At 32.3% G+C, this 27659-nt stretch overlaps 2 protein-coding genes across 2 annotated transcripts; one reads left to right on the top strand and one right to left on the bottom strand.

Annotated features, from left to right (window-relative positions):
- The first annotated feature begins 5405 nt into the window (after positions 1-5405).
- Positions 5406-12032, top strand: LOC107860021 (beta-galactosidase 3). The gene is made up of 19 exons (XM_016705216.2): positions 5406-5959; positions 6048-6143; positions 6232-6344; positions 6445-6511; positions 6630-6722; positions 6851-6994; positions 7370-7458; positions 7543-7648; positions 7737-7824; positions 8112-8230; positions 8317-8481; positions 8631-8809; positions 9212-9321; positions 9413-9522; positions 10273-10383; positions 10469-10582; positions 10657-10859; positions 10973-11309; positions 11432-12032. Exons 1-19 carry the CDS (start codon positions 5801-5803, stop codon positions 11552-11554), a joined length of 2526 nt encoding a protein of 841 aa, XP_016560702.1. The 5' UTR covers positions 5406-5800; the 3' UTR covers positions 11555-12032.
- Positions 12033-12632: 600 nt separating this feature from the next.
- LOC107860022 (thioredoxin H-type 2) lies at positions 12633-14609 on the bottom strand. Its single transcript, XM_016705217.2, has 3 exons — positions 14371-14609; positions 13130-13252; positions 12633-13006 (listed from the first exon to the last, which is right to left on the bottom strand). Exons 1-3 carry the CDS (start codon positions 14455-14457, stop codon positions 12857-12859), a joined length of 360 nt encoding a protein of 119 aa, XP_016560703.1. The 5' UTR covers positions 14458-14609; the 3' UTR covers positions 12633-12856.
- Between the last annotated feature and the right edge of the window lie 13050 nt (positions 14610-27659).

Below are 27659 nucleotides of genomic sequence, written 5' to 3'. Positions count from 1 at the left end.
TTAAAAAGCGTAATGGAAAAGTTAACAAAAGCAACAAAAAAAGCCTTACTACTATTATTTTGACTCCCAAAAGACTGCAGCAACCACTTAGTATCCAATGTTTATTAATTTACAATTTGCACTCTTGATTAACCAAACAATCAATTAAACCCCCCCCCCCCCCCCCCCCAAAAAAAAAAAAAAAAAAAGGTAAAGAATTGGCCCCTCCCTGTTAATCAATTCCATTTGCCTCGTTTCTTTGACCAAGGACTAATGGGATAGACTAGTTAAAAATGTCCTTTTTTGTCTGAGACAATTAGAAGTGTGTAGATTTTCTTGTGATTAGTTGTAACTTCAATCTAATTGGATAGAGTAGAATTACTTTAGTCTTGTAACCAGGGACTAGTTCAAGGCTAACTTGTCAATAAAGGTATAGTTCGACTTGCAATATCTCAATATTTAATGATTTGATTTCTCTAATATTAGACGTTCTCTATATATTCTATTACTAACCAACAAAAAATCATAACAACATCACATGTATAGTAATTGCATCACAACTAATTTAAGTTTTAACTCAATTATGCGTCCAAATGTTAGATCTATTTATTGACCTTAGACTACCATAAAATATAAATCATCCAAATTCAACCCAAGTACGTACGCATTGGACATTCTTATCTTACTTTGACTTTCCTTGGCATACAAAAAGAACATTGTGTAATTGAACCATAAAATTTGACCATTTATTAGTTGAGTGTTATTGAACTTCAATAAAATGAAGTGATATATATGTTAGGCCAGAATATGATAATTAAGGATACTCTCCTTATTGCAAAAAAAGCTACTCCTACTACCCATTTTAATATAGTACATTTGATAATGTTATCACAACTGACATTTTTGATAGGAAAAGCATGATAGCATGAAATCGTTGCAAATTTTCATGCTATGTTTCGGGTAATGGAAAACTATACATATCTATAAATATTTTATTCAGTTCTCATGTAATAAAAGTTTCGGTATATTAACATATATTTTTGCTCCATTGTGCTAAAGCAATTTTATAACTCGAACATTGAAGTCGAATCATATAGTGCTATTACTTTCTGTCCGACACAAAATTACCTTAGTTCCCCCAGAGGCGCACCCACATGGTGCTTCGAGGGTGCACGTGCACCCGGTAATTTTTTAAAAAAATTGTATATATACTTATATATATCCTACTAAAGTGTTAATATATTTAATCGTGCACCCTTAGTAATAAAACTTGTGTGGGTGCACTAGTTTGGAGCTCAAATGTTGACGCCCTTCTAGCCCAACGTCGTGTGTTCGATTCCTCATCGAGTCGCTTGATTTTTTCATTTTACTTCTCCTTTATATACATTTAAATGAAAAAGGACTTTTCCCAATCCCAAACCCCATATTTCCCCCCAAATTCTAATTTCCAACCCGTATTTCCCCATTTTTTTCCCAATTCCAAACTCCCTGGACTGCTGGACACTACAATCTACAAATTAATAGTACCCAAACAAAGAGAAAGAAGAAATTTTCTATTTGATGATAATAGGTACATATTTCTTCCTTTCATTTTTTTTTATTTTTTTTATTCAAGTTTGGGTAATGTTAATTGCTTTTAATATTTACTTGTTGCTTGAAAGTTAGTGCATAAAATTTATTTATTTCTTGCTTCTATTTAAGTTCATGAGATTTGATTAAAAATATATATATATATATATATATATATATATATATTTATTTTTACTTATATTCTTGATGAATTTTTTATTTTGTAGGAATTTGTTATTGATTCTTGTGAATTGAAATGGATAGATATTATTCTCCTCAACCAAGTTCTAGTTTTAAAGACGATTCTCATCGCCTTAGCAAAAGCAAAAAAGGACAAAAAATGCTTCAAGGTCCATTATATTTAAGCACAAAGTACAAATAAAGCGTAAGATTTAACAAAAAAGGCATAAAGGAGAAAAAACATAAACATATGTCTAGTTTAAGAATAATAATATAAGCATGAATGACAAATATATGAACACAAATTTTATTTTATTTTATTAAGTGAAATATTAATAGTTTAGTGTTCGTATCTCCAGAAAAGTCTCATTGACAAGGGAAAGCATATCTTATAAATTAGAACCTAAACTGCACATTAAACAAGGCGAGCGATCAACACAAGTTTGAGTCTTTATTCAGAACTTATGCGAGTCTTTGACAATATTAGTGCACGCTCAGACTTCAAATCCTGAGTTCACCTCTAGTTTCCGACTTCTCATACTTTAAGATAAAAAATAGTCTTATTTGGTCAAACTGTTAAAGTTAATTTATTTTAAATAAATATTTTTTGTGAGAAGTAATTTATGTTTTATCAATAAATTTTTAAAAACTATAGTGTTAGGACCAAAGTTTAGTGCTTGTATGTATATTTTTTCTCAAAAGTGAAATCTACTTTTTTTATCCTTTGAAAATCAGCTATTCTTAATAAGCACTTATTTTCTCCGCCAAACACCTCATGTTTTTTAAAATAAGTATCTTGTTTTTTTTTTTTTTGAAAAAAAATTACCTCTCAAAAACTTGATCAAACTGAGTTATGAAAAAGTAACCCCCCAACAAAAAACATGGAAGGGAACTTTAATGAAGTGGAATATCTTTTGAACGTCCAACAAACTACTTGCTCCCACCATTTCATGATTCTTTTTCATTCTACAAAATACAAATTGGCATTTTCTTGTTGAATCTTGACATGTGTGAATAACCTCTTAGTAAGTGATTAGAATAAAAGTAGCCAAGTTTGACACTCAATCAGTTAGAAGTGATAGATGAGGATAGCTAAGCTAAGCTTGCTTAGCTGGGTGTATGTGTGGACAAACGCCATAGCACTATAGAAAATGACATAATTTTTGGAGACACTGACAATACTACAGCATCGATCACATATTGGAAAAACGACATCCATGAAAATTGAAATATATTAGTATTTCAATAAAAATAGTGGCCATTGTGGATTGTAAAGTAAAAGAACAGTAGTTATTGGCTCTTTAGTGTTATCTTAGCAACAAACTCCACAGTTAGAACTATATTTTGTTTCGTAGTGGGTATTTATTAATTGAACTACCTTTCATCTCTAGTTAATTGGCATTTTACTTAGATTTATTTTACCTAATTATTAGCATTGCTAATTGAGGAAAAAATGCTGTTCCTCCGATCCTCGTAATTACCACTTTAACCATAATAATTTGGTCTATAGATAATTACTCCTTTCATGTCAATTTATTATGTGACCCCATTTAACTTGATCGGAGTTTAAAAAGGAAAGGACAATTTTTAAAATTTATAATTTAAAAACAAATCTTAAACATTTATGTTGACTATAAATCATTTTATTAATGGAAAAAGAAAGATTCTACATAATTAACTATTTTATGTTAGAGTGGGTAAAAGTCCCGCATTAGTTGAGGAATGGACTAGTGGTTTGCTTATATGAACTTGCGTAATCCTCCCCTCAAGAGCTAGCTGTTGAGGTTGAGTTAGGCTCAAGGTTCATTCTTGACATGGTATCAGAGCTAGGTTCATCCCCGTTTTGGACTCCCGGTCCACGCGTCAGTGCCAGTTGGGCCTGGGCGTGAGGGGGGTGTTAGAGTGGGTAAAAGTTCCACATTGGTTGGGGAATGAACTAGTGGTTTGCTTATATGGATTTGGATAATTCTCTCTCCAAAAGCTAATTTTTGAGATTGAGTTAGGCCCAAGGCCTATTTCTTGACACTTTCTAATCATAGAAAGGCGACATTCCTTTTTATAAGAACTAAAAAAGAAAGTATATCACGACAATTTAGACATACAAGTATCATTTTAACAAACTACTTAAGAATTCACTATTGATCAAGGTAAGACTAAAAAGTTATCTACGTTAAAGTTTACCATCGCTATAATCAAACGAATTTCTTAGTGGATGTTCCACAAATTAAACCACAGATAAAAACAATCAAATCAAAGGGAGTATTAATAAATGCCTTCCTTTTATATCTCAAACCATTAAACATTATAAAAGTAGTCAATTTATGAAACAACCCCAGTAGCCCCAGTACCATTTGGAATGATGTAATTGAATATAAGTTTGTTGAAGGTGACATAATTCATGCCTAAATATCTTAAGATTGGACACTTGACCATCCTCTTTGTTTGACACAAATCAAATTCTTGCATGTACTACTTAATTTTTGTGTCGGTGAGGCATTCAAATAGGCAATTTCTGTATAGATATATGACAAGTATAAGGTGCTATGTACACACGGTATGTGAAAGCCTTCACGTTTATTGGCTTTATTTATCTCTATTTGTCCTTTTTTTTTTTTTTTCCCCACATTTTAAGTGCTTTTGCTTTTGGTGAATCATGACGAATGACACACAAATACTTTGTATTGAAATTTTAGTTTAAGCCAAATAAAATAAAATTAAACTCAAAGATTATCTAAGGCTAAATTCTTAAAATGTGACATTTGTAATATTCATAAGTGAAGCAATTTGATAAACAAATTTGATACGTATCACTCAATCATAATTCAGTGACAAAATACATATATTGGTAGTTTGCTTTGTGTAAACACAAAATATAACTATCAAGAATAAGAGGAACCTTCCTAATCAATTATTTTGACAAAAAAAATCAAGTGGAACCGATAGATACTCTCACGAGACTTCTACAGATGTTTAAATTTTCAAATCATTTATATATTCTCCTTAGATTAGATTAATAATCAAAGATTTCATTTTTAATAAAATGTCAACTAATCACAATTAAATCAGACCTGAAAATATAATTGTGTGTCAGCTCAGTTGATCTAAACTCTAAATACTTCCAGCTCCAGGTGTATAGTTTTGACCATCTGCAGTGACAGCAAGGAAAACAGGTTAACATTGCTTCTTGTGACAAATACATAAAATACGATTCCTTATTTGCAAATAATTAAAAAACAAATAGGCTTTAACAAAGATTACGAAAATAAAATCTAGCCACGAGTTTAACACTAATTAAATAAATAATGACCCCGCTAAACCTGAACTCATTTCATTAATGCGCCAAAATCAAATTACTCTGTCTCCCTCCATTCCAAATCTTACACTTTATATTCAATTTTCAACCAATTAAATATGAAAAAAGAGAAAAAAAAAAGAACAGTGGAAAAGCTTCTTAGATTTACACATGATATTCTTGTTTACTCTTTTTTCTGTTTGTCAGCCTCTTTTACTATTGTATTGCATGTGCTTTTATTAATTACCTGTTGCGTTTTAATTCATTTATTTTATTTTTTAAACTAGCATATTTAAGATTATAAAATTAAAATCTATTTGGACATCGTAAGTATTTCAATATTTCAACAAATTAAAACGGAGTGATTAACTAATTGAATTATTTTTTATTTGTGTGTATAGTGTTGAGCTCACAGTCACGCACTGATGACTTCTCTCCCTTTGTCTCGGCAATAGTGAAATTAAAAGCTGTACATTACAACTGTCTCTCTCTATATAATCTTGGATGTCCATTACTTCCAAGACTTGCATTCCATATTGTTGAGGTGGTGGAAGAGGCAATTACTTGGACTCAAGCAAGCAGTGTTGTGTAGTTGCTCTCCAAACCAAAACTGGACTTACTTCCTCTGCACCCACATTGCAACGACGCCTACCCACCACAAAATTTTCAAAATTTTTTTCCAAGATTCTTGATCTTGCTTCAAATTTTTCTCAATTCAGAAAGAAAAGTTGTGTTCTTGAATGTGTTAGTAAGATAAAGGGAGGTGAAATAGGTGGAATCATGGAGGTTAAGTGGGTTCTGCTATGGTGTGTAGTGTTGTTTATCAGTTGTGAGTTGATTCACTGTCATGTTACCTATGATAGGAAGGCCATTGTGATTAATGGCCAAAGAAGATTGCTTTTTTCTGGTTCTATACATTACCCCAGAAGCACCCCTGAGGTACTCTAATTCTTGCCCATTTATACTCTTCTCTTCTTTTTTTTTAACTGTGAAATTGTTTATGAGCTTTAAAAATGTGGTTTTGTAGATGTGGGAAGATCTGATAAACAAGGCAAAAGAAGGAGGTTTAGATGTGGTCGAGACCTATGTTTTTTGGAATGTTCATGAGCCTTCTCCTGGCAATGTACTTCATTTCTCTCTTGTTTCTGTACAATTAGCTTGTTTGGTGCTCAAAGATTAAATCTTTTCTAATGTTATTGTGGGGTTTCCAGTACAATTTTGAAGGAAGATATGACCTGGTGAGGTTTGTGAAAACAGTTCAGAAAGCAGGCCTCTATGCTCATCTTAGAATTGGTCCTTATGTCTGTGCTGAGTGGAATTTTGGGTACATTTCTTTTTCCTTTTTAGCTCTTTATTAGATCTAAAAACATGATCATACCAAGAGGTATTTTATAGTTATACTAATTTTACTGTCACTTCCACAGAGGATTTCCAGTATGGCTGAAGTATGTACCAGGCATTAGCTTCAGAGCAGATAATGAACCTTTCAAGGTCTCAGTTTCTCTGCCTTGTTTGCCCCCCATCCCGTAAAATTTAAGAACTTGAAGACAATTATCATTTTTAATGGTGGGTAGTTATTGAAATTTTAATTGTTTTGTGGCCATGGCAGAATGCAATGAAAGGGTATGCTGAAAAAATTGTTAACTTGATGAAGAGTCATAATCTTTTTGAGTCTCAGGGTGGTCCAATCATACTCTCCCAGGTATACCTTTCAGTATTTTTCTACTCCAATTTGTTCATTTTGTGCTATTCTTGTGGTTTGCTAAAGCCAAAGTCCACTAAAACTAGTTCAACTCTCATGTGGCCTTTCTGTCTGATCTGCTACTGCAGATTGAGAATGAATATGGACCACAAGCCAAGGTACTCGGAGCACCAGGCCATCAGTATGCAACATGGGCTGCAAATATGGCAGTTGGATTGGACACAGGCGTCCCGTGGGTGATGTGCAAGGAAGAAGATGCCCCAGATCCTGTGGTAAGCAAATTCGGTTGATAGAGCTTCCATTTCGCATTGTTCTGTAGCATTTTCTAGTTTAGTTTAACTAATATATACCTATCTAGGTAGATGTTTACCTGTTGTAACAAGTCATTTACCATTTGAAACTTCATGTTTGCTATAAAAGTTACCTGTAATTAGCTTTTAAATGACTTAATTTTCCTGATTTTACACTCGAAGTATATATTAGTTAAACCCCTCCTAATATGAGCTAACTGTGTTTGCTCCTCTTGAACCTCTGCTATTTCACCTCAGTTTCTAATAAAAATCCAATTTATGTACAACCGATTAACTCTTCAGTCTTAAGGCTCTCCTATAACCACTTAAATAACTTTTTCTTGCTGTTGATAACAGATCAACACATGTAATGGTTTCTATTGTGATAATTTCTTCCCTAACAAACCATACAAACCTGCAATTTGGACTGAAGCTTGGAGTGGTTGGTGTGTAATCTTGTCTCTTTCTTTAATTTTTGATTATGTTTGAAGTTAGGTCATGTCTGACTTGCTTTTTCAATAAACTTTAAGGTTTTCCGAATTTGGCGGTCCTCTTCATCAGAGGCCAGTTCAGGATTTGGCATTTGCTGTAGCCCAATTTATACAAAGAGGAGGATCATTTGTTAACTATTACATGGTTAGTTCTATTTCGCTACTTCAGCAAATGCCTGATGTAGAGAAGTCATAGTACGATAGTAACAATATTTCCTATTTTTGCCAAACAGTACCATGGGGGCACGAATTTTGGACGCTCCGCAGGGGGCCCATTCATCACTACTAGCTATGATTATGATGCTCCAATTGATGAGTATGGTGAGTGTAGAGCTCTCCTTTCCTCTTTCCTCGTCTCTTCACTTGTAAATTTATACTCAAGGTCTTGAGCATTATGTAAGGAGTTGTTTTGGTCTTTGAAATTGTGGAATGGTTCAGGGAGACCACTTGCCTTCACTGATATTTGCTGTATAAGTATTTCTCGAAGCTTCCTTCTCTAATTTGTGTGTGCTGGAAAAGCTTTGTAACATAAAAAATTTCCTGTGTCATTTATCAGTTCAACTTAACTGAGAGAGAAAAGACCTCAAAACGCCCCTTCCATTTGACAGGTCTGATCAGACAGCCAAAATATGGTCATCTCAAGGAGCTTCATAGAGCTGTCAAGATGTGTGAGAAATCCATTGTTTCTGCTGATCCAGCTATCACATCCTTGGGAAACCTTCAACAGGTATACAATTCTGCATAAACATCATCAAACTTATCGCCATGGTTCATTATAATCAGTCTCTCATTCAATATTTTCCGTTACTGTAGGCGTATGTGTACTCTTCAGAGACAGGGGGTTGTGCCGCTTTCTTGTCAAACAATGACGCTAACTCTGCTGCTAGAGTAATGTTCAATAACATGCACTATAATTTGCCTCCTTGGTCCATTAGCATCCTTCCTGACTGCAGAAATGTAGTCTTCAACACAGCCAAAGTACGTAATATACCTGTTTGGGAACTTCTGTACATTCAATAGTACTCATGAGCTGCTTTGGCATCTTCCAAAAGTTAAAAGAGTTCATTTATGCTACTCGCTAACAATCTGATAGCAAGGATTTCACTGCTTTTAAATTCCATGTGCAGGTTGGAGTTCAAACATCAAAGATGGAAATGCTACCAACTAATTCAGAGATGCTATCTTGGGAGAGTTACAATGAAGATATATCAGCATTAGATGACAGCTCATCAATTAGATCTTTTGGTCTCTTGGAGCAAATAAATGTTACCAGAGATACAAGTGACTATTTGTGGTACATAACTAGGTGAGTTTGGTTTGGTGTCTCACTATTAAACCTGTTTTCTCGATTTGCTTCTCACGGGGAATTGGATTGTCTAACATTGCAAATGTCAAATTTAATGTTTATCGCTCATTTCTTTTTCCTGCAATACGTGTCTGAAGGGGAGGGGAGATTGGGAAGGGTTTATGGGTGGGGAGGGCAGATGTCTTGAAGTACCTCCATTATAGAGAATAATGTGTTTGATCCTCTTGGAAATAAGTAAATGTGCTTCTCCCTTGAGTAGCATTTTGTAGATGAGTTGTCATTTTCCTATTTCATGTTACTCTGCCCTGGGATCTCTCCTACTTATCTGCATTTAACACTTGTGACCTGAAAGCTGAAATTCTAGCTTTATGTTGACACATGTATGATGTTTCCTGTGTACAGTGTTGATATTGGTTCAACTGAATCCTTCTTGCATGGCGGGGAGCTTCCTACTCTTATAGTTGAGACAACGGGCCATGCTATGCATGTATTTATTAATGGTCAGCTATCAGGTAATGCAGTCAATAATACTTCATCAGAAGTTATCTACAGTGTATGCTTAAACTTGGCTAATTTCAATGAATGATCCTACACATGTTATAGGTTCTGCATTTGGGACGAGGAAGAATAGGAGATTCGTGTTTAAAGGAAAAGTCAATCTTCGTGCTGGCACAAACAGAATTGCACTTCTTAGCGTGGCTGTCGGACTGCCGGTTAGTTCAATCCACACCTTTGGTCTTCCAAATAGCGCGCATACTTGAGATCAACTCAAATTCAAATAACTAAAAATAAGTTTCTAAGGTTCAATAGTTCAATTGACGTCAACAATGTGTTAAGCATCACTATCATATGCCAGAATCACTAATCAGCTATAGTTCAGTGATTACTATGCTCTAGTTAAAAACCAAAATGCTGGTACCAGCTCAAAGTAACCAAGTTCAAAAAAATGCTGGTACCAGCTCAAAGTAACCAAGTTCAAAAAAATGCTGGTACCAGGAAGTGAAGAAAGGAACAATTCGGAGGGATTAAAATGATACATAGCTTAAAACTATTGAGCATGGGTTAATGCCTAATTTCAATAAAGTTAATGAGAATTGACAGATAGACAAGGTTTTCCCTTTTTTCTGCTGGGATTGGCGAAGGCTTGAAACTTAAGTGCGCAAGAGAAGTATGGCTTCACGCTGCTTACCTTGTAGTGTAAGAGATCATCGCGCGTTCTTTGATTACTATATACTTGTGTGAAAGGAATATAATGCGAATTCATCTTTCCCATCAATAAAGGGATAGGAAAAAGTTAATCAGAAAACGAAAGTATAGGATACCAGCTTATCAGTGCGACTCTAGCTAGTATCATCACCATCGTTGATATGTTGAAGCAACAATTTGTAGCCTATTGACAGTCCTGAGATCATATATACATTTTCAATGTACAAATTCTTAATATTTCTGTTTGTTTTATGAAGAACATCGGTGGACATTTTGAAACATGGAGCACTGGAGTACTGGGTCCTGTTGCAATTCATGGACTAGATCAGGGGAAATGGGACTTGTCCTGGGCGAAGTGGACATATCAGGTGGTCTAACTTACAGCACTGTCTTTCAGTCAATCGTCAATTATTTGAACTGCAACCTTTTATACTGATTTGTGCGTACTAACAGGTTGGGCTCAAAGGGGAGGCCATGAATCTTGTTTCGCCAAACAGTATTTCTGCCGTTGACTGGATGCAGGGTTCATTAATTGCACAGAAACAACAACCTTTAACATGGCATAAGGTAAGAAATTAGGAGATAAGTTCTAAGATGCAAGTGATGGTAGTCGTATCTTACAACTCTTCATCATATCGCAGGCTTACTTCAATACACCCAATGGAGATGAGCCATTGGCTTTGGACATGAGCAGTATGGGCAAAGGTCAAGTATGGATTAATGGTCAGAGCATTGGTAGATACTGGACTGCATATGCTACTGGAGATTGCAATGGGTGCCATTATTCTGGAACTTTTCGGCCCCCAAAATGTCAACTGGGATGTGGGGAACCAACTCAAAAATGGTAAACCACTACTTCCCAGCTATACACTGAATTCTGATAATTTCACACAACACATTTAACAACTGGAAACTGGAGGTCCTTGAACTGGTAACTTAAAGATTTTATTTTTTCAGGTACCACGTTCCTCGGTCTTGGTTAAAACCCAATCAAAATCTATTGGTGCTTTTTGAAGAACTTGGCGGAGATCCCACAAGAATTTCTCTTGTTAAGAGATCAGTCACTAACATATGTTCCAATGTTGCTGAATATCATCCAAACTTTAAGAACTGGCAAATTGAGAACTATGGCAGAACCGAAGAGTTTCACCTACCTAAAGTCCGCATTCACTGTGCTCCTGGTCAATCTATTTCCTCTATTAAATTTGCGAGCTTCGGAACTCCTCTTGGAACCTGTGGGAGCTTCAAGCAAGGAACTTGCCATGCTCCTAACTCATACGCTGTTGTAGAAAAGGTACCCTTTTGTTTTGCTCAGAGTGTTGAAGGGACAAGAATAAATTGTTTCCTTTTTGTTCAACCACTTACTAGTTCGCCTAATTTCTTACGACTCACATTTTGTTCTTGTAACTTTGCCAGAAATGTCTAGGACGCCAAACATGTGCTGTGCCAATATCAAATAGCAACTTTGGAGAAGATCCCTGCCCCAACGTACTGAAGCGATTATCTGTAGAAGCACATTGTACACCTACACAGAATTGAAGAGTAAAAAAGAAAAGGTCAAATGTTTCATAACTTGGTGTAACCCATGAGGAAAAGGCTAATGAGGTAAGAATAAACTGTGAAGCAAAAGAAATAGGAGGTAGTTTTTTCGGTTTATGAATGTTGTCGAGGAAAACTCCCGATATGCGTTCATTAGGTAGTAACCTTAATTTTGGGGTGCCGAAGGGGACTCTGTGAAGATAGCGTATTTATGGATGAGTTTGTAGATCGTTGGGAGTTCCAAAATGCAACTCCCAACTTTAGAGTGCAGTCTGGTCACCTTCTGCTATTAAATTGGAAATGTGGACCGGATAAGCGTCGTTTATGTATTGTTTAGTCAGTGTGATAGCTTGTTTTCCTGAGAAAATCAAAAAAACCCTAGGTTCATGTTAGGAACGGATCCTAGTATGACCCTTTATAATCATCTGTGTTGTGCAGTTGGTAGAAAGAAACCAATGGAAAAGTGTATTTGCATCCACATTGTCTTTCCTTTTCATGTAACTAATGTCATACAAGATGGGCATGCTAATTACACCGGAGCGTCCTCTTATAGCCATAGTTCCATTGAGTTTGAACCCACATCCATTTCATATGGGTCTGAAACCTTATTTGAACTGGCCCTATTGTTGATGTTACTACTCCATGCTTGGATCCTGCAACTCTTACAACAAACTGGACCAAAGTTTCTGAAAATGGATTGCAGTTCAAATTTTTGTTTCCGTTACCTATCAATAACAGATTTCAACCTCAATCAAAATTGCACTTCAGTCACCAATTATTTGGGAGTTAACCATATGATGAACCATCTATTCTCTGATTTACTCTATTATTTCCAAGTTCCACCCATTTTTCTCGAAAAATGGGAACGAGCAATATTCCATGACATGTAAATAACATTTACCTTGTCTAACCGAGGAGTGTGAGGTCACATTTGGTTCTTGATTGAAGATCAATTATGGCCTCTGAGGTCACACTTCTGTAACTCGAGGAGGAGGCGATTTCTAGTTTATTAATTGGATTTGGTAGAACTACAGTAAACTTAGTAGGTATTATAACCAAGGACCAAGGTAAGCAGATATAATTCAAATGGAATACACTCCTTGAAATAGCCTAATGAACGAACACGTTTATCATTCAACGCAAGAACTCACGTTTCATTCAATACAGAACAACATAAACTACAGATTAATATTTGATTTATAGTAAGAACTTGCAATATCCAACGGAAATTAAATTAATTCTTGCTCATGTTAAGATGGATGCCACTAAGCCAAGTGCAATATAATATAAGAGTAGAGCACATTAGGCTGATGAGGAGCTACTACTGATGTGCTTGGCAATGGTCTGCTGCAGCTCATCTTTTTTGGCTCCTACCACCTTATCAACAATGTTCCCCTCCTTGATGAACATGAAGGTTGGCATTGCCTCCACAGCCCAATCAGTAGCTACTGACTGTGACAAGTAAAATAACACATCAATACTTTATAACAAACCATTCGTACTAAGAAATTTAATTCCTCATATGTTGGACCATAGGCCACCAAACGTATTAAATGTTTGGCTAAATAATGTTACCTTCAATTCATCCACATCCACTTTCAGGAAGGTAACATTGGGTATCTTCTTGGCCAACTCTGCAAGGAATGGGGCAATGAACTTACAGGGACCACACCAAGAAGCAGTGAAGTCCACAACCATCTGCAACACTAGTAAAGATGAGAAACATAGAGTAGTAGGTAAACTATGTCACCAACCAACCTTAAACAGTCAAAACACATACATGATACAACTTGCTTATATGAAAGATTTTGCCAACTGTGAGTTGCTGAAGTAGATTGGAAAAATGTTATCAATAGCAAGACGCTATACACGGTGCTGCAGATCTTGTTTGTACTTAGAGTATGACAGTTCATGAATATAGGGAGGGATATCACGCCTAAAATCTAAATCAATCACCCGGATGATAATCATATGAATCAATCAATAAACCAAAAGCTTCACATTTTTATCTCATACAAAATTACATAACAAGCGTGAAGAACAGAAGGATTTTACTAAAAGAGTATGACAACATCAAGCCTGGATCTTTTTCACTTACCAGATATTGTGCTGAACAAAAACTCAGTCAAATCTGTCTAGTGTGATCAAAAGCAGAATGAAATAGACCCTGTGTCATGTCAAAAACGGACAAACAAACTGAAACAGAGGAAGTAATATTCTTCACTAATAAAAGTTAACAATGGTTAGCTGAAACATTGTTCAAACAATTGTACAGAGGAATAAGTCTTTTCCTTGTTGCTAGAAAGAAGTCATTTTATTCATTTGGATTTTATTTTATTTTCTCAAAAAGCATTTTTTGTCATCTTAGAACGCCCTCGTATGTGAGCCTAAAAAGCATAGAGTCGTTTGGTAGGAGGGATAAAGATAATTAATGAGCTTATTCTATGTTTGATTGGGACAAAATGTATGATTATAGTGTTTTTTTTATTCCGAAATAACTAATTTCAGGAATAACTTATTTTTTAAAAAATAAAATCAATTGGGATTTGGGAAACGTTATCGAGATTTTAATCCCAATTCTCATAACCGAGATTTCCAATTCCGGATCTCGTCAAAAACACGAAACGACAGGTAATTGAGACAAACCCACGCCTAATCCAGATTCGATCCATAATAATAAAATAAAGCAAAAAAACCAACGATGAACGAATAAATTAATCAATCATTTTTATAAGAAATGAAACACCAACTGAATCGGGACAAACAAAACAACAATTAAAAAAAGTAAAACAAAAGAGAGAAAAGACAAGTGTTACCAGTTTTTTGTTATCAATTCCCTTTTGGAGATGCTCGTTCCATTCATCAACAGTGTGAACGCTAAAGACTTGCCCTTCCTCTGCCATTTCTCTCACTTGTTCTTCTTTTCTCCTATGGGGGCTTCACCAAAAGATAGCTTACTAAACAAGAAAAACACCTCTCCGCAATTGCCAATTGGATCGCTCTCTCCTTCTTATGTATGTCCACATTTACGTATATGTCCTTACTCGACTTTTTTCTTTTTTACGAAAACTTTTAGTACAACAAAAATAAGTAACATAAACATAGACCCTAACTTTATCATATTTACATAAATTTTCATTCTTATAGAATAATTATAAAAATTCTAACTAATTATACATATTCATTGAATATATCGAAAGCTAACTATGTATTTCGATAAATTCAAAATTGAAAAAGAAAATATCTCAAGCAAATTATGTATCTTTACAAAGAAAAAAATATATCATTGAATATATTATGTATCTCCACAAATCTAAAATTAGAAAAAATATATTGGGAGCTAATTATGTATGTTTACAAAGAAAAGAAAGTATTTTTATTGGATGTTTCAACAAATAATTTTGTATTTCGACAAATCCAAAATCGAAATCAAAATTTTTAGTAATTCTCCAAATTTGTATTTGTTGATAAATTGTGAAGAATTACCATTAACAATCAAAAAATCACACCTATAGAGCACTTTAGGAGGAAGCCATCAGTACTATCTTCCCTAAAGCCTCAACCGAAGACATCAGTCTAGTTACAAAACTTTTAAAGTAAATATCTACATCTCCTAGCTTTTCTAGTGTGTTTCAAGTATTCCATTCTTCCAACTATCTCCTTCTTAATCTGTGTAGTAGCACTCTCTATATATACAATTATCCTCTAAAACAACTTTCAATTTCGCGCTCGCCAAGTGTGATGTATCCTTGCACCCAAAATAGCAGCAGCTACCTCCTTTTTGAATTGCTTCCCCTTATTCCAGATTAAGCATTGGGCCAACTTCTTTCCATGTGATGTAACCTCAGGGCTCAGACTAAGTTTCTAATTCATTTTTCATTTTATTTGTCCGATTGCATTCTGAGAATAGATGCAGTTGCGTCTCCACTTTATCATCACCACATAAACAACATTTGTCATCATCCACCGGTATATGTAGCTTACTCATTCTTGCTCTTTTTAGCAGTCGCTCCTGATTGGTCAGCCACACAATAAATCTATGTCTTGGTATTAGAATTTTATTCCAAATCAGCTCAGCTTTCTGTACTTTCCTCTGTCTACCCAACAATTGGTCGTAGCTGCAATTTATATTGTTTGTTCTAAAATTTATGGGTGTGTTTGGTACGACAGACCAATGACTTTGCTGATGATTTGACACCTCTGCCTTCGTCGTGGGTGCTTAAAAAATTAAAAAGCTAAGAAAAATTAAAAAAATGATCTCAATGAGGTTCGAACCTGAGTCACCACTTTCAATTAAAAAAATGATGTCAATGAGGTTCGAATTTGAGTCACCACTTCTAATGAAGCACTTTAGGATCAACCCAAATGCCAGTGTACTCAACCAACTTTTTGTTTGAGTGGGTGCTTTTATATATTTTATACCTATACCAACTTTTTGTTTGAGTGGGTGCTTTTATATATTTTATACCTATTTTTGTATATTTTCTATATAATTATACCAATTTTATATCGAGTTTAGTGGGTACCGAAGTACCTCAAATTATAACGTAAGTCTTATACCAATTTCGTATCGAGTTTAGTGGGTACCGGAGTACCTCAAATTATAACGTAAGTCCGCCCCTGATAAGACTTCACAGACGGTAGACTTCACAATTAAAGTTTGACTCAAAATACTCAAGCCATGCAGCAGCATCCTGTGTGCGAAAGATCATCTGGACCAAGCTTTGCTCGAAGTATCTGCAAGGTTGATCGCTAGCTCTGAAGAGAGTGCAATATGAATATCTATTTTATCATCTGTTTAGATGAAATACCAATTTTATCTGCAGTGAAATGCTTGTCAAATTTATTCCGTCTTAATGATCTAGTAAGTAAATAATGAAATATAAAATATTCTTATTTTCTTCTTATTATCATATAATTTTTCCAGTGAAAATATACTGAATATGTTGGTATTATTTTCATATAATTATAATTTTATCGGGTTAAAATTGTTGTTGATTCATGTTCCTCCCATTGAGAAAATGAACTTGTTTTATCATTGATAAAACTATTCTTGTACTCACTAGAATAATATTAGATGAATTCCAATTTAATTCAACTTTTTAATCTTCACATAAAAATTGTGGGCACTAATATGAGATAATGGAACCTCTGGAATGTGGAACAAGCCATCATCCAAACCTTTATATTGGCGTGAGTTTCAATAACAAGTCTTGATTTATGTGAATTTCCAGTAATTTAATTTATTTAAGTATAAGTCATGTCATTATCATACAATCATAAATTCATATGTTTCACATTTGATATGTTTCTACTTCATGTAAGGTAGTGGTATGTCCTCAAATCTCATTACGTGAAAATATACTGAATATATTATTGTTATTGTATAAATTGATATGTTTAACTTTACATTGGTTGCAAGTCTATCACTACTCTCTTTCATCATTTAGGCTCGAAGGTTCGAGATCTATAATGTAATCAAGTTCACACTGTCATATTTACGTAGTTCGTTAAATTGGGTTTTTCAAATCTTAATTTTGATAACATCGATGAAAAATAAAAATTATTATAAATAATTTATCTTTGTTATTTAAAGAGCCGGTGTACAACAAAATCATAAAATAAATAAATTCTAAATATGCTTACGCTTTGAATGATTATATGATAAGGCTTTTTAAAATTATAACATGATAAAAAACATACAAAATGATTACGTGATAAAGGATTTTTGAAATTATAACATGATAAAACATACAAAATTCTCATTAATAGCACTTGTCGCTTGTGGTTTTGATAGTGCCTATCACCGCAACAACTTCTAACCGGCAACATTTTGTATTAAGGATAAGGGCGTCTCGATAAAATTAGTGATTTATAATTAAAATTTAATAAAAGATTTTAACTATAAACACATAAGAGGCCTTAAATATATATAGACAAGAGGCCTTTAAATATATCTAAAAATTATACAAATACATAACTTATATTTTCAATATTACAAAAAATCGCAACTTTCTAACCATATTATAAAAATATATTAATAGGGAGAGAGTAAAGTAATTAAACAAATGGAAATCCCAACTCCCTAACCATATTATAAAAATGCCAACTCTCTAACCATATTATAAAAATCCCAACATATCCACAGAATGTTATATATATGTTGGCTAGTTATGTATATTAATAGAGAGAGAGTAAAGTAATTAAACAAGTGAGAGAGAGTGTAATTATTTCCAAAAGGGTTGGTATTTATGTTATTTATATTAAATATATATATATATATATATATATATATATATATATATATATATATATATATATATGAGGCCTCAAATATATATACATAGGCATCAAAACCCATGATTATATATCATAATCCGTTAGTATGAAACATTTTCTTTTTCAAGTGAAATTCCTTAGTATATGAAAGTGTGGAAAAGTACCTTCTTTAATATCGAATAAGAAGCATTTGCATTTTAATGCATATATTTAATTTACTCAAAACTATTAAGGCATGATTCACTTTTTGAGAAATATAAGTAGAAGCGATAATAAGAATATTAGTAGTAGAACATCTTTCACAATCTCAAGTGATCATGTATTTTTGAAAAAACATAACGTCGTTAACGTTATTATTTATAGAAGAAGATTAGTTATTCTAGTTAATAAGATGTTTGTCACGTGTTTGCAATGTGCTACTTTAGATGTTATAATAAAAACTTTATTTATTAATATAAATATTTAATTCGAAATTCTAAAATATTCCTGTTAAAGAGTATATAGTTTACAATCTTCAATATTATTTTAAGTGAAGTCAAAATCATAAAATTTATATAAAAAAATTTTAGGCCTAAAGTAAATGTTTTATTAGACTCACCCTTGAAACATTCGAATTGAGTATGTGGACAAGAAGGTAGATCAATCTTATTAGTTCGGTTCGATTTTCGGTACACCTAAATTGAAAATCGAAAAGCGGAAAAAAAAAAAACGAAACCAAATCGAATTCCCGAATGTCCACCCCTAATATTAAGTAGCCGTTTGGCCATAGATTTTTTTTTTCGAAAAATTATTTCACTTTAGTGAAAAAAGTGAAAATACGCACCGTTTGGTCATGAATTTTTCAACTCCAACTCCAAAAAATTATTTGGAAAAGTGAAAATAAGTTTTAGTTGTTTTCACTTTTTTCACTCATACTTCTCTCACAAAAATTCAAAAACAACTTTAATTTATATTCAAGGCCAAACACAACTCCAACTTCATCTTCAACTCCAACTCCAGCTTCGGAAAAAAAATAATTTTCATTGCCAAATGGGGCCTAAAAGTTTGCAGTTTTTGCACTAATTAAAGTGAAGTTTTTCCTTATTATAAAAGTGTACAGTTTTAACTAGGGAAAAGGACACTCTTTAGCACTTTTTTAAACAAATAACCCAAGTTTGATATCTTTTTAAAAAGTGGTCAGCCGGATATACTATTTCCGCTTTATAGTCATTTTCTAATTTGGATCATTTTGGCCACGTAGTTTAGATACAGTCATATACAATACTGATACAAGTTTCAACTTGGGTCATTCGGTCCTTTTAAATTTTTTTTTTTCTTTTGCGATAAATTTTTAATTGAAAAAATACTGTGTTTTTTTATTGTTTAAAAATAATAATTAAATATAACTATATAAAAATGATATAATTGTTATATAGAATATGTATCTATATAAGATATATGTATAGAAATTGTATAATTCTATCAAATATGTATGTATATATATATATATATATATATATATATATATATATATAAAATATATAGTATAAAAATTATATAATTATTGTATAAAATCCGTAAAAAAAAGTATAATTATTGTATAAATTGTGTATCGAAAATGTATAATTTTCGTATAGAATATTTATAGGTATCAAACATGCGTAGAAACTGTATAAAAAGTGTGTAGAAACAGTATAGAACAAGCCAACAAATTGAAATGGCTAGAAAGTGAAATTTAAATTCCATAGCCATTTTCATGAAAATAGTTTAATTTGAAGTGTCGTTTCTGTCCTTTCCCCTTTTAACTATCGTTGTAGATACTGCGATGGACAAATTTAGGAGGGAGGTCCGAATGTTCATCCGAATTCTTTTCGGCAAAATATTACATTATATATAAGGTATTTCTTTTGTCTTTTTTTTTATATATAAATATATAGATTTTGAATTCCTCAACAGAAGGCTCGATGGTGGCTTAGTTGTTTTGGGGGTTCAAAGTCTACTTTAAGAATTCAAATTCAAATCCTAGGTAATATATTTTTATTTTTTGAACCTCTTTAGTGTAATGTCTAGATCCGCCACTGACTGCATTACCCATATTATCTATTGTTTAACCTTTTTTTTAAAAAAATCATATTAAATATAAGTGTGTTGGACATTTTATCCTTTTGTATCTAGCCTGACCAATTCGTATTCGATTCGACTTTGCAATTTTGACAATTCCAATATATACACTAAAACTAAGTCAATATAAAAAGTGAATTTGAGTCGAATCTAGATGAAATTTGCAGGTCTATTACAAAAAAATTAAATTTTTAAACTCGATATTTCAAAGTAAATCACATGACAGATGAAAACATCACGTATAAAATAAAAATCAAATTATGTGACAAAATGATCCATACCAAGTTGAAAAGTAAATTGTATAAGTAACAAGTATTTTCTTAATGCGGAAAAGAAAGACAATATTTAGTATTATTTGAAAAAGGAAAATATTTTTTGATATTTTTAAAAACTTTATAAACTTCACGTTTTATTTAACTACAATTTAATATAGAATAAAATTTTATATTAAAGTAAATTTGAAAGATATATAAATTGCGTAAATCTCTCTATATATAAAAGCAAAATAAAATCCAGACACCATGCCACGTGTCAAACTATTAAAATAGCCACATGGCAATTTTTAAGACAATATTTCAAAATGTTGTAATAAAAAATTTAACTTCAAAAATATTAGAAAGTATTAAACTTTTAAATTTAAAAAATAGATGCAGTTTAAATTATAAAAAAATAGAGATGAAGTGTAAATTTAAAAAAATACATGTGTGACTATGTTTCAGCAATTTAAATTTTTTGTGATTATCTAAAATAATATTTACTGATCATCTCAACTAAGATAGTGACACTTCAAAGTTAAAACAGATAACAATAACAATTTAAATATGTTATTCATCTTTATCTCAACTACAAAATTTAAAAACTAAAAAAACTAAAGATATGCAGTGTAAAGTTAAAAAAAAAAACGTGTTACATTGCAGTGTAAAGTTAAAACGAAACGTGTTACATTGCAATGTATATTATAAAAAATAGAGATGAAGTGTAAATTTTAAAAAGAAACGTGCCACTATCTTTCAAAAATTTAAATTTTTAGTGATTATCTAAATAATCTTTATTGATTATTTTTTAAAAATTTTCAACTTTAAAAAAGAGATGCAGTGTAAATTTTTTTTTTAAAAAAAGAGATGCAATGTAAATTTAAAAAGAAACATTTCACATATAGTGTAAATTTTAAAAAATAGAGATAAAGTGTAAATTTAAAAAATAAATGTGTGACTATCTTTCATCAATTTAAATCTTTTGGAATTATTTAAATAATTTTTACTGATTATCTCAACTAGGATAGTGACACTTCAAACAGATAACAATAACAATTTAAATATGTTAATTCATCTTTATCTCAACTACACAATTCAAAAACTAAAACGTCATTATATATAAAAAATCAATAGTTTCAGTAACATCCCAAAAAAATACAAAGTTACCAATATCCAGTAAAAAAATGTCTACCAAAATTAACTTCATTCATGAGATATCAAATACAAAAATGCAATGGAACTTAAAAGTTCGAGTAGTACGATTGTGGAATATTTCAGAACATGAAAATCCCGATAAACTGTTATGTAATTTATGCATATTTTATTTTAACAATTTTATTTGCTTTATAATACGCTCAAATATGGATTCTTATTTGTTTGCAAGGTGCTCGCATTCAGGCATCAATTGGAACCTCCGTTTTTACTAAGCTCACCAAGGAAATTCAAGAACAAGCATTATATTTTCTGAAAAATTTTATCGTTGTACCAAACAGGTCTAAAATCAAAACCAACAATCACACAATGAAATTGTTGTTTATCCACAGAACAACAATACAGAAAGCAGATGATCCAGGATTTGATTTGGCCATCTTCAAATTTCGCCCGTTTGAAGATTTGATCAACCCAGTCGATGTTGATGAGAATAAATTGTTTGGTAAAATTTTTTTCTTTTATTATATAATTAGAACGTTTCATTAACTCTATCTCACACTACCTTTTAAAGATGTTGTCGGAGAGATTATCGCTTATGGACCGATACAGAAATACAAACAAGGCAATAAATTCACGTTGTTCATGAATGTTGAACTACAAAATTACGAGTAAGACAACAAATATAATTATAGATTTGAAGTTGTTCAATTTATATATATATATATATATATATTAAACTTATGCCTTTGTTTCCCATTATTTCAACAACTTTAATAATGCAAGTCGGGTACACTTTGGGCCCCATCGTCACATGCGTTATTAATTTTCTTTCAAACTTAGTTTGACGCGTGCTTCAACAGTTTTTCTTTCTTTTAGAAAGTAGTGATAAAGGAAGCACTCGGACTGACTCTGACTATTACAAGACATAAAGTGGGCATCCCCACTTGACCATGCTAGCTAATAATACAAACTGTGAAAACTGTAGATTATCTTTACGTATCCAAGTTGTGCAGGGCTATGGAGTCGAAGCTCATGCCTGAGTCGTCGTCTTCATATGGATCCTGGGCATCCTGGAATTGTGCAATATTGTCTTCTTCGTCCGATCTAGCAGAATTATTATCTGTAGTATTTATCTCTGGCACAGCTCTGTCTAGATTAGTGGGTTGTTCGTCTGATTGTTCATCCATGTATTTATCTTGTGTCTGTTTGCTGAAGAATTTGTCTAGAGTCTATTTAATTATTGTCTCATTTTTTCTCTTAGATATTAGAGTCTTCTTTAAAGTCCTATGTCCAGATTTCGTTAATTTAGCTTTTGATGAAGAACACCCTTCATCCTCACTTTTTGGCAAAGTGACAGCCATTAACGGATTTAATTTGTCTTTACCGGCCACCGTTTGAACCGGACTAGCTGTACCAACATCCGGTACAGGGGATTTCTGAGCATTTATTGGGAAATGCACACCCTTCTCATCCATTTTTTGAGGAGATGGAGAACTCTGAGCTGGAGTCTGAGTCTGCTGTCTGAATTTTGTTTCTAACATTTGTATTTGTTTGATCAGTCTCGTGTTTTCCATGAGGAGGGACTCCTTTTGGGCATTTAGCGTTTTGAAGTTTTCCGTCATAGAAGAACAGTGGTTGCAAAAAATAATCTTCCCAGTTTCTTTTTGCAAATTATACTGGGGTATCTGATCTGAATTTTGTTAAGGGAAGAAGATATGTAATAATTTGGCCCTAAATATCCTCTGGCATGATTTGTAGCTTCAGTAAAATCATTAAAACCTTTAAAAAGAGGGGCTTTAAAACCTTGTATGGAGTCTAATACTTCTAACCAAGTTTGAAAAATTCCGTTAGTTTTTCCATGAATAACTACATAATATTTAAAACGAGGCCTACTTTTTTCTGCCATGTAATGGCATAAAGCATTCATAGAAGCCATGAAATGATTACGGTTTTATCTATTATACGAAATCCAGAGGTTGTCCACTAAACACCTTTGGGGTCTGTCTAAAACGTAGTCTGGTCTTACTCTAAAAGATATATTGCTCTCAGGGTATGCAATTAAATTAAATGGTCCGAAATGAATTCTTTCCATTGTCTCGAGGGATTCTAGTGGTCTAAAATTTAAGTTACCTAACATTGTCTGTTGGTAAGCCTATGAAGACGAAGCTACACCTTTGCCTTTGTCTGCAGGAGGTTGTCCTGTTGGTCTCATGCTGAAAACAAATGAGTAGGATTAAAAACTTATTTATTTATTCCTAGTTGTAGTCTACTTAACTGGTCAGCTAATTCGTTCTCTTTTCCTTTAATATGTTCGAATACTATATTCTTATAAACAGATATGGTATCTGTAAAATTTAGCCATCTTCGTCTACTACTAGTTTTGTCGTTTATTTTTTGATGAAATTTAACTATAGCTTCACAATCTGTTCTAACTAAAATTTCTTCTTTATTTAGTATATATAGTTTAAAAGCATTTAAACCATATATAATAGTTAATACTACTTCTAAGTCTATGGCGCTCATGTTTCCTTTTTCTTTATACGCGCCACTTTGGTATCCACATATTTGTTCTTCATTTTTATTACTATATTTATTAGGTCTTGCTTTTAAGATAGCTCCCCATCCTAGGTCACTTCCGTCTGTTTGAATAATTAAATAGTCTGATTCTAATGGAATTTTTAGGTCCGAAATATTTTTGATTTTTTCTTTTATTTTTTGGACTAATTTAACATCTTCTATATTAAAATTTTTCTGTCCTTTATTACCTGTTTTTGCATATAATGGTCCTGCTATTTTTCCTAAATCTTGAATAAAATTTCGTGCATAATTTACTAATCCTAAGAATTTTTGTAAATCTTTTGTTGTTTCTAATTTGTCTGGCATTTCTAGTACCTTTTTTGCTATGTGTGGTTGTAGTTTTATTTTTCCATTTCCTAGAGTTATTCCTAGGAAATTAATATAAGTCTTGCATAACTCCATCTTCTTTTTACTTATTATTATACCATGTTTAACAAATAGTCTGAAGATTATTTGTAAGTGTCCTAAATGTTCTTGCATAGTTTGACTAAATACCAAAATATCATCTACATATACTAAGATAAAATGTTTATATTCTCCAAATATGTTATCCATTTTTCGTTGGAAAATGGGCGGAGCTGTTTTTAATCCAAACGGCATAACTAACCATTCAAAATGTCCGCTTGGACATGTGAATGTTGTCCATTCTATGCTATCTGGATGCATTTTGACTTGCCAGTAGCCTGACTTACAGTCAAATTTACTATAGACCTTTTTATTTTGAATTCTATTAATTAACTCACTTTTATCAGGTAGTTTGTAAGCATCTGTTCTAGTATTATCATTTAACCTCTTGTAATTAATTACCATACGAGCTTTACTTCTTACTTGTTCACTATGATTTCTTACCATAAAAGCCGCTGATCTATGTTTAGAGGTGGATCTTCTTATTACTCCTAATTGTAAGAGTTCTTTTATCTGTAAATCAAATTCTCTAGTATCTTCATTATTCGCTTTTATAGGTGTTGTTTTTATTGTGTATTCTAAATTAATTATATCTAGTTTGCACATTATTTCATTGGCTTCCCAATGGGCTAATGGTCTTTCTCCTATTATCTCCATTTTGTCTAATATAGATATTATATTTTCTAAATCTTTTGGACTGTTTATTATTCCTATTTTATCTATTCCTTTTCTAAAATTATAGAACTGAGTTTCTATACTTATTAGGGTATAGTCTTTTTCGATATCTGTTAAGCATTCTTGTCCTTCTGCATTAAGCAGAGTATAGTTTCTAACTTCTTCTAGGTTTTCTTTTATATTTTTGTTTTCTTTTGACAGGTTGCTGTTTTGACATTGATTGTTTTGGCAACTGTCGCAACACGGTTCTGGAAGCAGTCTTGTTTTATTTGTGTTTAGTGTTCTATATACTGTTGGCAATGTTACTGTTTGTACTGGTGTATAAGTTAAATTTTTAAAGAGCATTATTCCATCTCTTGTCAAGAGACATCCTCCTTGATTCTGTATACAAAATCTTAATCCTATAACAAAATCTGATCCTATATTTAAATCTCGTGCTAATATCTTATTAACATTGTAAACTGGGTTATAGAATTTATTGCATGTATTTAAGAAACTTAGTTGAGCTTTCTCTATATAATAATTATAGATATTGTGTGATCCATCCATTTGAGTAGCCATTATAGGTTTTTCAAGTATTTTTAATAAGTGTTCTGGTACTATTTCCTTATTGATTAAACAGCTGGTACATCCGGGATCTACTAATGCTAGAGTTTCTATTTCTACGTCTTTTATTTTGATTTTTACTAAAACTTTAATGGTAGAGAATTCTTTATCTTCGTTGCATATTAGATTAGTATTAGTATCTTCTAAATTCATAAGTTCTGCCTCTAATTTCTCTAAATGTACTGCTTCTTGGGTATCCGTTTCTTCTAAGGTGATTTTTGTTTTTCCTTTTTCTAGAATAGTTAATCTTTGTTCTAGATCATTTAATCGGGTTTCTAGAGTAGACACCCTTAGGTTTAGGATTTGATTGTTCGTATATTTTTGTCCGTTATTTATCTCTGATTCTACTTTTATTTTTAGAGTGTTTTCTATACAATTTATACATGTTTCTAGGTAACATTTTTTACATTTAGCTCTATTGTCTTTACTGGGATACCAATTACATATACGGCATCTGTTGCTGTCTAGTCCTTTGTTTCGTTGGAATTCATGTACACATTCTTGAGTAACATTCATTAAATTATTGATTACTAGGTCGTTTAAATCTAAATTGTCTATCTCTTGTCCTAATTCATTAACTAAGTTATCTTCTTCTGATTCTGAAGAATCATATTTGGTATTATCTTTGTCATTATATCAATACTTATTATTGAGTATATACTTTCTGTATCTGACATATATTCATCTACGTTTAATAAAGTTTCTTGGAAATCTTCTATTAGTTGAGAATTTCTAGTTCTATTATTATTTCTCTTAGGACATACGTTGGCTAGATGGTCTATACTGCCACACGTATAACATTCTAATTTATTTTTATAATTTCTGTCATTTCTATATTTTCTAACATGTCTATCTCTATTTAACCAAGGTTTTTTAGCATTTGACTTTCTTAAGAAGTATTGTTTTTTACTGTATGGTTTTTGATTATTTCTTTTCTTATATTTTCTATGTTGTTTTTGATCGTAATTCTGGGTTGTGTATATAACAGATTTACAGAAATTCATTTCATTTCTTTTTAATTGTTTTTGTATTTGTATGTTTGTACATTTTTCTGTTAATATATCCATTATATGTTGTGTTCTATGTCCTATTGTCCATTTTAAATTTGGGTTAGCAACTATCCCATCTCTCTTATACCATCTACTTCTATTTCTCTTCCTAAAGCTCCAGGTAGCTTATTGAATAATTTTTTGCCTAATTCTTCATTAAAAGTATTTCCGCTGACGGTACAATAATAAAAATAGTCTTGTAGGAATTTCTTTATATATACCCAATGTGAAATACTTAATTGTTCTAGTTTGATTAATGCTTCCTTTTGTAGAGCTAATAATCCACTATTTGGATCTTTTCCTGTTAATAACATATGCATTTTATTTGTAAAATTATAGGGATTTGGCCCCATACTTAATAGAACCTGAAAATCATATGGGCAGTTTGTCTTAAAACTTTCCTATGTAGCTTTTGCAGATTCTCCTAGAAAAGTTTCTAAATATTGATACATTGCTCTGCAGCTACTATTCCTTTTCATAAGTCTATTACTGTATCCCACATTTGGGGATCATGTGCTGCTATATTTAGAATTTTACCTTTACTACCGCCTTCTTGTAGTTTAATTGGTTCCTCTATCGGCATTCTCTTTCCTGCTGGTTTTATATGATCGCCCTTAAGTTCTGCATCGGGGTTTATCCTAATTGCTGGTCTTCTAGGTACATTACCTGTACTATAATCTATTGGTTAAGGATTAGAGTTTGTCTGTTGGAATGGGCTAGCACTCGAGGAGCTAGTTGGTTTCAATTCTGCTAGTTCTTTATAACTGATAGTAGAACTTAATATAGAAAGTGTGTCTTCATCTTTTCGTTCAGAGCTTCTTTTGTTATTTCTATATCCTAAATTATCATTTCTTTCTAAGCAGTTTTTGAAATGTTCTACACATTCTTCAATTTTCATGTCGTCTTTTCGACATCCTTTACATTTAAAAGTTATATTTTTATATTCTTCCGCTAAAGTTTCAGCCTTTTCTATGGCCATGTCTACTTCATATCCCTCTTGTAGGACTT

Source organism: Capsicum annuum, chromosome 2, assembly GCF_002878395.1.
Source record: "Capsicum annuum cultivar UCD-10X-F1 chromosome 2, UCD10Xv1.1, whole genome shotgun sequence".
NCBI classification, from domain to species: Eukaryota; Viridiplantae; Streptophyta; class Magnoliopsida; order Solanales; family Solanaceae; genus Capsicum; species Capsicum annuum.
The sequence above is the reverse complement of the archived record's forward strand: the minus strand, read 5'-3'. Positions and strand labels throughout refer to the sequence as shown.

Coding starts and splice junctions, on each gene's coding strand:
- LOC107860021 (XM_016705216.2), top strand. CDS start 5,801: ATGGAGGTTAAGTGGGTTCTGCTATGGTGTGTAGTGTTGTTTATCAGT. Junction 6,995..7,369: donor AAGATGCCCCAGATCCTGTG/GTAAGCAAATTC, acceptor TGTTGATAACAG/ATCAACACATGTAATGGTTT. Junction 9,523..10,272: donor GCGTGGCTGTCGGACTGCCG/GTTAGTTCAATC, acceptor TGTTTTATGAAG/AACATCGGTGGACATTTTGA.
- LOC107860022 (XM_016705217.2), bottom strand. CDS start 14,457: ATGGCAGAGGAAGGGCAAGTCTTTAGCGTTCACACTGTTGATGAATGG. Junction 13,253..14,370: donor GAATTGATAACAAAAAACTG/GTAACACTTGTC, acceptor CTAGTGTTGCAG/ATGGTTGTGGACTTCACTGC. Junction 13,007..13,129: donor TGGATGTGGATGAATTGAAG/GTAACATTATTT, acceptor TACTTGTCACAG/TCAGTAGCTACTGATTGGGC.